The sequence below is a fragment of the Scylla paramamosain genome, chromosome 29, assembly GCF_035594125.1.
Source record: "Scylla paramamosain isolate STU-SP2022 chromosome 29, ASM3559412v1, whole genome shotgun sequence".
Taxonomy (NCBI): Eukaryota; Metazoa; Arthropoda; class Malacostraca; order Decapoda; family Portunidae; genus Scylla; species Scylla paramamosain.
In genome coordinates this window covers 12,949,380-12,959,379 of record NC_087179.1, presented here as the reverse complement: position 1 = coordinate 12,959,379, position 10,000 = coordinate 12,949,380, and the positions used below count along the sequence as shown (strand labels likewise).

The 10,000-nt window shown below is 40.6% G+C and overlaps 1 protein-coding gene across 1 annotated transcript in view; it reads right to left on the bottom strand.

Moving 5' to 3' along the window:
* LOC135115636 (cholecystokinin receptor type A-like) overlaps nucleotides 1–10,000 on the bottom strand; it is a 27,610-nt gene that overhangs the window by 12,866 nt on the left and 4,744 nt on the right. Inside the window, 1 exon segment of the mRNA XM_064032561.1 lies at nucleotides 2,722–2,836. Within this exon segment, the coding sequence (XP_063888631.1) occupies nucleotides 2,722–2,836 (115 nt within the window).

Here is a 10,000-nt window from a genome sequence, read left to right as displayed (position 1 = left end):
GGGTAAAAGGAGGATAAAAAGATGGTATTGTAAAAGACAGATTGAAATGAAAGTAAGTTAATGCTATGAAAATACAATTAGGCAAGGAAGCACACACACACACACACACACACACACACACACACACACACACACACACACACACACACACACGTGAATAATGAGAGGAATTAATGCAACGTGATCTGCAGGAAAGACAGGGAAGAATGTAGAGACAGAGAGAGAGACAGAGAAATGGCTGCAGAATAAGAGATGAACAAAAGATGAAGGGTGGAAAGCGGGGAACAGAAGGGAATGAAAAATGGAAGATACACATGATGAAAAAGGAATGAAGGGAGAGCACCCATCTAGCCACACACAAACACACACACACACACACACACACACACACACACACACACACACACACACACACACACACACACACACACACACACATACACAAAGGGCATTTTAGGAATACAATCTATAATTAACAAAAGTTCAGATTTTTAATTACTGACAGATAAAATAAAGAAAAAATAATAGCAATTTTTGATGTGGCCTTTTAATTAAGAACTCAGAGGAATTCAATGGTATTTATTTATTTACTTATTTATCTATTGTTCCGGTCATGATACAAAAATATCGTAAAAGAACACAAAGGAAGAACAACAGCAGCACACCTGTTGGCCCACGCGAGATTTACCTACTGCACTGTGTTGGATGGTCAATGTGTGTGTGTGTGTGTGTGTGTGTGTGTGTGTGTGTGTGTGTGTGTGTGTAAGTCGTTAGCATGCTTGGTGGTTGACTGACCGACTGACTGAATGACTGATTGGTTGACTGACTAAATTGACTGATTGAGTAGTTAAATGATTGGCTGACTGGCTGAAATGACTGAGTGATTGACTGACTGACTGACACGCTGACTGACTGACTGACTGAGTAAACTGACTGGCTGACTGACTAATTGACCGACAGATTGACTGACTGGGTGAGTGGCTGACTGACTGATTGACTGACTGGCTGGCTGGCTGGCTGACTGAAAGAATGAATGACTTATGACTTGGTTTTACATTCTCGCGGCAACATGGACACGAAAAAAAAAAAAGACAGTATTGAATTTTCCGTATTTGCATAATTAGTCACTTTTACTTCTTTTTTCTTTCTTTCTTTCTTAAATTCTTTTCCTTCCTTTCATTCCTTCTTTTTTTTTACTTTTTTCACCGTTTTTCTTTATTTTTTTTTCGGTTTCACTTACATTTTAGGACACCTGCAGTTTATCAATTCTCGTATTCCTCTCTCTCTCTCTCTCTCTCTCTCTCTCTCTCTCTCTCTCTCTCTCTCTCTCTCTCTCTCTCTCTCTCTCTCTCTCTCTCTCTCTCTCTCTCTCTCTCTCTCTCCCTCATAACCTCCTATTAATCCCCCTACACTTTTCTTCATTCGCAACTCAGACGACCCCTCTCTCTCTCTCTCTCTCTCTCTCTCTCTCTCTCTCTCTCTCTCTCTCTCTCTCTCTCTCTCTCTCTCTCTCTCTCTCTCTCTCTCTCTCTCTTCACAAGCCTAGCAAGTAATAATAAACCTGGCCACCCAATACAGAGCCAGCCAGCCAGACAGACAGACAGACAGACAGACCCATAACAAACAGACAGAGAGGGAGAGAGAGGCAGGAAGACAAACAGATGGATGTACAGTTAAGTTATCAGAAAAAAAGTAACAGGTGAAATACTCGCTAACCCACACGCAATAAAGCCACGAACAGACAGATAGATAGATGGATAGAAAGGTAGGCAGAAAAAAAAATGGAAAGGGATAAGGGGAAGAATAGAGAGAGAGAGAGAGAGAGAGAGAGAGAGAGAGAGAGAGAGAGAGAGAGAGAGAGAGAGAGAGAGAGAGAGAGAGAGAGAGAGAGAGAGAGAGGGGGGTATAAAGATGGAAGTGGCAAAATGAAACTAGTAAAATACGTATCTAATATTCATTTACACGATAACAGGCAGACAGACAAACATACAGATAGATAGATAGATCGATAGATAGATAGACAAAGATATAAACAGACTGATACCAAATTACATGTTTAAAAGACAATACGAAAAACTTATTGGTATGACACTCTCTGATAAAACAAAATTAAATAACAAATAAATAACACTATAAAAAAAACACACAAAAGAGAAAATACACGAATAAAAATAACAGAAAACATATAAACTACACATCACAGACAATACCCACACACACACACACACACACACACACACACACACATACACCCACACACACTTCCTCTCCCACATACACACTCACACTTCAAGAAAAAAAAAAAAAACTCATTTGCTTTTCGAGGATGCCTGTCACATTCATGTCTAAAACCTGTCAAAACACGAAGGAACAAACACCAACAGGTCCTTGCAAGCAAACAGGTACTCACAAACAGTTACTCGCAAAAAAAAAAAAAAAAAAATACCACACAGACAAACAGGTACTCGCAAAACAGACGGACAGGTACTCACAAACAAACAAGTACTCACAAACAAACAAGTACTCGCAACCCCCGCTCCTCCCCAACCCTCCCCCCCAGAAAAAAAAAAAAAAAAAACTCGCAGACACGCAAAAACTCGCAAACAAACATGTGCTCACAAATAGGTACTCGCAAAACAAACAGATACTTGCAAACAAAGAAGTACTCGCAAAATAAACAAGTACTCCCAGACATGCCCTTGCAGACACACCTCCCCTTACCTTGCATGTAGGGAATGAGGCGACACATGAGCGCCCCAAACACGAAGTCCTGCAGGAGGGAGCCCACGAGAGTGAAGGGCATGCAGAACACCCCCAGTAGGAGATCCGAGACAGCCTGAAGGAGGGAGAATGAGAGAGAGAGAGAGAGAGAGAGAGAGAGAGAGAGAGAGAGAGAGAGAGAGAGAGAGAGAGAGAGAGAGAGAGAGAGAGAGAGAGAGAGAGAGAGAGAGAGAGGAGGGGGCTGAGAATATGTGCGTAGTAGTAGTAGTAGTAGTAGTAGTAGTAGTAGTAGTAGTAGTAGTAGTAGTAGTAGCAGCAGTAGTAATATATAGAAACAAAGGAAGAAGATGGAGTGTGCGGGAGAGAGAAGGAGGAGGAGGAGGAGGAGGAGGAGGAGTAGGAGAACAAGAAGAAACAAGAAGAAACAAGAACAACAACAACACCACCACCACCACCACCACCACAAACAACAACAACAACAACAAACAAACAAACAAACAAACAAAAGCATTAAAAAAACAAGAAAAAGCATAAACAACAACAGACACAAAGAGAAAAAAAAAAAAGAAACGGAAAAGAAAGTAAGACAAAGAAGGAAAAAAGGGGGAAGAGACGAGGCCATGCGAGGCGAAGCGAGGGGCGCGGCGTAGAGGGCAAGGGGCAATAAAAGGATGAGGGCTGGAGGGCAGAAGGGGAAGGAATAAAGGCTGCGGCAGAGAAAGGCACGTGAATAGGGAAGATGGGGGCTTTGGGAGATTATATACAAAGTGCTTCAAAAATTAGGCAGAGATACGTTAGTAAGCTACATTATTATTATTATTATCAGTAGTAGTAGTAGTAGTAGTAGTAATGGTACTGGTAGTGGTAGTAGTAGTAGTAGTAGCAGTAGTGGTTATGGTGATAGTAGTAGAGGTAGTAGTAATAATAAGAGTGGTAGTAATAATAGTTACAGTTGTAGTGGTAGTAGTAGTGTTAATGCTAAAAGTAGTCATTGTCATCATCAGTATTTAAAAGGCATGGCAAAAATGTACATATTAGTTCATTATTAATACTATCATCACTACTTTTTAAAAACTTTTCGACACCATCAGCATCATCATCATTATCACCATCATTGTTACCACTTAAAAATGGGAAAAGAGAAATAATAACAAGGAAAACAAACCGTCATAGCCATCATTACAAGTATTTTCAGCTATCCTCCACCGCCACCACTACCACCATCACCACTCTATCACACATCAAATCGCCTCCTCCCCCTATCCCTCTCCCCCCCACAAAAAAAAAAAAAAATAAATAAATAAAAAAAATAAATAAATAAAATAAAATAATAAATAAATAAATAAATAAATAACTAAAATCAAAACTTCCCTCAAGCTTCCTATTTCACCTCAGTAAGCCACACGTCTATTGCAGGCCACACACACACACAAACACACACACACACACACACAGCCATGACAAGTCAGCCCGATGCACAATGAGTGAGCCAACCTTCTCTCTTTTTCTCTTCTTATTTTTTTTTTTTTTCCCCGGACTCAGCAAGCAGACGATGCCAAAATGTGAGGAGAGTTTTGATGCAGTTAGAGTCTTTCTTCAGCCTCACAAAACTCACAGGACTCGGATGTGCCCCAAATACTTCCTCTCCACGCTCCTGTACAGACGTATGTCCTCGCCTCCCGTGCAAGGAATATCAACTATCTCACAGAAATATTCAGCTGGGTGTGTGTGTGTGTGTGTGTGTGTGTGTGTGTGTGTGTGTGTGTGTGTGTGTGTGTGTGTGTGTGTGTGTGTGTGTGTGTGTGTGTGTGTGTGTGTGTGTGTGTGTGTGTGTGTGTGTGTGTGTGTGTGTGTGTGTGTGTGTGTGTGTGTGTGTGTGTGTGTGTGCGTGCTAGTTCCTTTTGCCTTCCTGTAATTTTTTTTCTTTCTTTTTAGCGTCTCTTATTCCTTCCTGGTTTATTTTTATTTCCTTCCTTCCTTCCTTCCTTCCCTTTTGCAGTTGTTGTTTTTGCTTTACTGCATTGCTTCTTTTCTTTTCTTTTTTCCTTCACTCTTTTTTCTTCTTTTATTCCCCTCTTCCTTCCCGTGCCTTTCTTTCCATTTATTTCTTTTTTACTTTCCTACTTAATTATTTTATGCATTCCTTTTATTCTTTCTTTCCTTTATCCTTTCTGCCCATTTTTCCTCCTTTTTCTTTCCTCTCTTCTTTTCCTTTTCCCTTCCTTCCTTCTCTCTTTTCTTTTTCGTCCTTCCTTCTTTCCTTTCTTCCTTGTTTCTTTTTTTCTAATTTCTTCTTTTACTTTCTCCTTCCTTTCTTCAAACACCACTTAACCCCGTCGATATATTCTAATGCAGCACACAGGACCTACAAATATCAATGAGGGAACGCGCTTCAGCCTTTGCAACGGGACCAAGAAGCTTTACTTTGATTTTTGGTTTGCTTCCCCTCCCTCGCTATTCCTTCCTGTCCCTTCACTCCAGTCTGGGCCCGTAATCAGAAACGCTTAGCTCTTTCACCACTACTATTTTCAGAAGCCACAAAGACGATTTGCCGGGTTTTCACGAGTGTTTTTTTCGTTAATAATATAGAAATTTTGCTAGGTTTGAAAATAGTGGAGGTGCGGCGCAGAAGTGGTTCAGAATACGGGATCTGAAGCATCGTGTGATCGCCTCGTGCGTTTGAAAAGTATTGGTGTGCTTCGATTTTATCCCATCACAAGTTTTAAAAGAAACTGCTTTGGAATGTTAGCAAGCCCTGAAGTTTCCTCCAGCAGCCTCATACGCCAGAGAATATTATCGAACTTTTTAATCCCTCTTAGCTTTAAAGAAATGACCTGGAACGTTATTGGATCTTTAAATATCATCCGATCGCTTCGTACGTTTGAAAATATTATCGTACTACCTTTTTACTTGAACACTGCCTGGAGCGCTGCCAGGTCTGAGTTATTGCCTGAGTGTCTCGTACGTTTGAAAAATATTGTTGTACTTTCATGTGTACGAGAACCATCAAAGGAAATTATTGCCAAGGTGACTTTTTCTATCTTTCTATCTCTACCTCAGCTCTTCACTCTGACACTCTATTCTAATCTCAATAATTCTATCTTCTAATCTACTTCTACCTCAGCCTTCTACTTAACCTCCATTTTGCCCTAAACTCTCCCTTTTATCCTTCTCTTTCCATCACAACCTTTTATGTAAGTTAAACTTAAGACTCTTTTAATCCCAACTCTCCTTTCTAACCTTTTGTTTCTACCTCACTGGTTTACTCTATAAATCCCTTTTAATCTCCTCCCCTCTAACCCTTTGTTTCCACCTCAGCAACCTTTGACTCCGCACCTCCTATCCTGTTTTTAACAATACTCTCTTTTCTCCTACCTCTACCTCAGAAAACTTCTACTCTAAGAATCCATTTTGATATCCATTCTAGTCTTTTATTCCCACGTCAGCAACCTTTGACTCCACGCCTACATTTTCATCTCAGCACAGCGTCACCCCAGCACACGCGTCACAATATTTCATACCCGCGGTGCTACTTAAAGCTGACGAAGCTAGTACCAACTTTCTTGCTCCGGGTCTAAATGTAAGCCTGGTGTTAGCGGGGGAACGCTTGTACTGAAGGAAGGACAAGCCAAGACCAGGATACAATAAGAAATAATGCGTTGGAGCTTGAAAAAAAAAAAAGTTAGATTAAAAAAAAAAAGAGCTAGGAAGGAATTGGTTCTGAGAGTGGTGGATGAATTAAATGAACTCAGTAATCATGTTGTTAGAGCTGAGTAGTTAAGGAGTTTTAAAAGATTAGACATATTTATGGATGAATATGACAGGTGGAAATAGATAGGTATATTTCACACAGGGAATGCCACGTGTAGACCTGATGGCTTTTTGTAGATTCCCTTATTTTCTTATGTCCCTTGAGCCCTGACTTGCCCCTTCCTAAAACTTAACTTGTTCCTTTCCTAAGTCCCCTCTATGTCAATGCCCTGGCTTGTTCGCTTTAACCTCTCGACCCATTAAATCCTGGCTTTCCCTCACTTAACCCCAAGCTTTTTACTTATTTATTTTTATCATTACACACACTACATAAAAATTACTTCAAAGAGAGAGGCAGATGAAAGTAGGGGGTGAGGGGGGTGGAGGACAGGGGAGCAGGTAGGCTGAATACTTAGATGTTAAATTAAGTAGGATTTTTACGTGTCAGTTTACGTTAAGTTAAAACATATCCTTGCTTGCCTCACCTACCTCCAGACATCTTATCATTACATACGTAGAAAATAAGGAAACATTCAGTTACAAAAAAGGTGTTGTTTTAAGGTAGAAATTGTCAGTGTCCAGAATCATGTACCTGAAAGCTGCTCCCTAAATGTCTGGCGGAAGTTAATGGTAATAATTAATGGTAATAGTAAATGGTAATAGTTGCAGTCCTGTCTTAAAGTTGAGGAATTAATCTGTGTTGGTGCGTTGTTATGGTGTACTCTACGTGATGAACTGCTTGTGAAATTCAAAGCCTCTGTTCAGTGTGTGTGTGTGTGTGTGTGTGTGTGTGTGTGTGTGTGTGTGTGTGTGTGTGACTGGGAGGGGAGTGAGGAGGAAACTGATAACTGCACTGAACTGATCTTGTTAGTAATGGTACTGATGCCAGGCCACCACCACCACAACCACCACCACTATCACCAGCACTACAACCCACAACAACAAAAATTACTATTATTATTACTACTTCTACTACTACTACTACTACTAATACCATAACTTGTACTAACGAGGTGCATCTGTTGCTGTCCTTTCACTCCCTCCCCTTGTTTTGTTTTTTTCATGTTTGTGCATCTGTGTATTTATATCCTTTGTGCTTGTGTGTGTGTGTGTGTGTGCGTGTGTGTGTGTTCAAGAAGTAAAAGTATTTCCCACCACCCCCACCACCATCACCACCATCACCATCAATCACCGGAACGTACAGCAACAAGGATCTACTCACATCACGCAGTACAAGGCAACATAAATATAACAAATGGCCCTGTGCTTCTGTTGCCTGGGAACTAATACGCGCATTCTTAAAGGATAAGGGAGGGGGAAGGGTACTAAAAATATCCGTATCTCTTTAAGTCCTTTGTCTCTTTAATTTCACCTTGCTTTCTGAAGTGTGACAAATTATACCTGTCTTAGTTCTCACATACGCACACACACACACACACACACACATACACACACACAAAAATAAATAAATAAATAAATAAAATGAAAAATAAAATAAAGTAAAATAAAATCAATAAGTAAAGTGAAATTAAATAAATACATGAATGGGATCTTTCTAATTAGTACTGACGTTTATTTATTTATTTATTTATTAATTTACGTATGAGTTGAGGAAAGAAAAGAGTAATTTATAACCCGCGCTTTACGACAAATTCTCCTCTCTTTGCATTTACGAGGCCGCGCACTGACAGCATTTCTACTCTGACCTACTTCCATCCTACAAACTCACTTCATTCAGAGAGAGAGAGAGAGAGAGAGAGAGAGAGAGAGAGAGAGAGAGAGAGAGAGAGAGAGAGAGAGAGAGAGAGAGAGAGAGAGTGTCAAGTGAAGTGAATATGATCCCCCCAAAAAAAGTTTCCTCCACGAGATAAAAAAAAACTATAGAAAAAGGAATTTACGAGACAAACAAAAATATAGAGAGGGAGAGGGAACAATGGGAAAGGAAAGGGAAGCGGATAAATGAACTGATAAGGCGTGGAGGGTTTTTTGGCTTCTGGTTTCACTCCGAATGGCTTTTGTTAGGTTAGGTTACGTTAGGTCAGGGTACGTTGGGTTATGCTTGGTTATGTAGTGTTAGGTCAGGCCAGAGTTAGGTTAGGTTAGGTTAGGTTACGTTAGGTCAGGGTACTTTGGGTTAGGTTAGGTTAGGTTAGGTTACGTTAGGTTAGGGGAGGTTGAATGTTCAGGTGTTTTGTTTGGATGGGATTGAGTTTCACGTGTCAGGTTAAGTTAGAGAATATCAGGATACGTTAAGTTAGGTTAGGGTTTGGTTAGGTTACATTAGGTTAGGATAGGTTGAATATTTAGGTGTTAAATTAGGTATGATTTTTACGTGTCAGGTTAAGTTAGAGTATTTCAGGTTAGGTTAAGTTACATGAAGTTTGGTTAGGTTAAGTGTTAGGTTACGTCAGGTTAAGTTAGGTTGCTTGATAGCTGTACCTTATGTAGCAGTAGCAGCAGTAGTAGTAGTAGTAGTAGTAGTAGTAGTAACATAAAACGTTAGTACATTTTTATCTTCACATTCACAATCTATCATGTTTACGTCATTTGGTGTGATTCAAACTGACTTCCGGGGCCCTGCATCACCCCTGCTCCCTTGTCCCCCCTGCATCACCCCTGCTCCCTTGTCCCCCCTGCTCCCCTGCTCTCCCTGCTCCCCTGCCCTCCTTCCCACCTCTCCTGCTTTCATCTGGGTCCCTCTTTGAAGCAACACTCACAACACACACGCTGAAGCACACATCAGGATTCCCTTTTAGCATCACTACGCCTTTCACACAACGCTCGCGCCACTCAACACAACACGTACATTAGCATTACTGACACGTCCTCTTACTGTCACTCGCTTTTTCTTCCTAAATCCCTTATGGTGAATTTTACAGCAGGTATTCGTGACAGGAAATTACAGTGACAATCTTTTACTATCATTATCACCATCACCATCCTGCTAAGGAGAGGCATCAGGGAGTTTTTTAAAGGATTACAAAGACTTATGGATGGGGAAGATATGTGAAGATAAGTAGATGTGTTTTTGTTTTTCTTTCCTTTTTTTTATACAGGAATTGCCTCTTGTGGGACTGATTGATGGCTTCCTGTAGCTTCCCTTATTTGGCTGATGTAGCTATGCTCTTTTTAATGTTATCTTTTCTAAGCCTTCAATCTTCTCAATGACTCCAGTTTTACGTTCTTAGTGACTCCAGTTTTCTCTTCTCCATGACTCCAGTGCACACTTCTCTTTATCAACTGCACGTTCTATCTCTATTCCTAGCAAAGCTTCTCTCTTCATCTCTTTGTCTATCTTGCCTTTTTCTTTTTCTTCTTTCTCTCCTTTTTTTTTTTTTTTTTTTACCATTCCTGTCATCTTTACTCTTGTCCACCTGTTGCCTGTTCCGCACGTTTACCTTTACCGAAGCACCTGTCACGCCACATCAACGAACATGGATCGGTACTCGTCTCTTCTCTCCGCCACCCCTCACTAGATTTGCCACACTTCATCTCCTGTTTATGTTTTCCATCAAGGTCTCCAGGAACT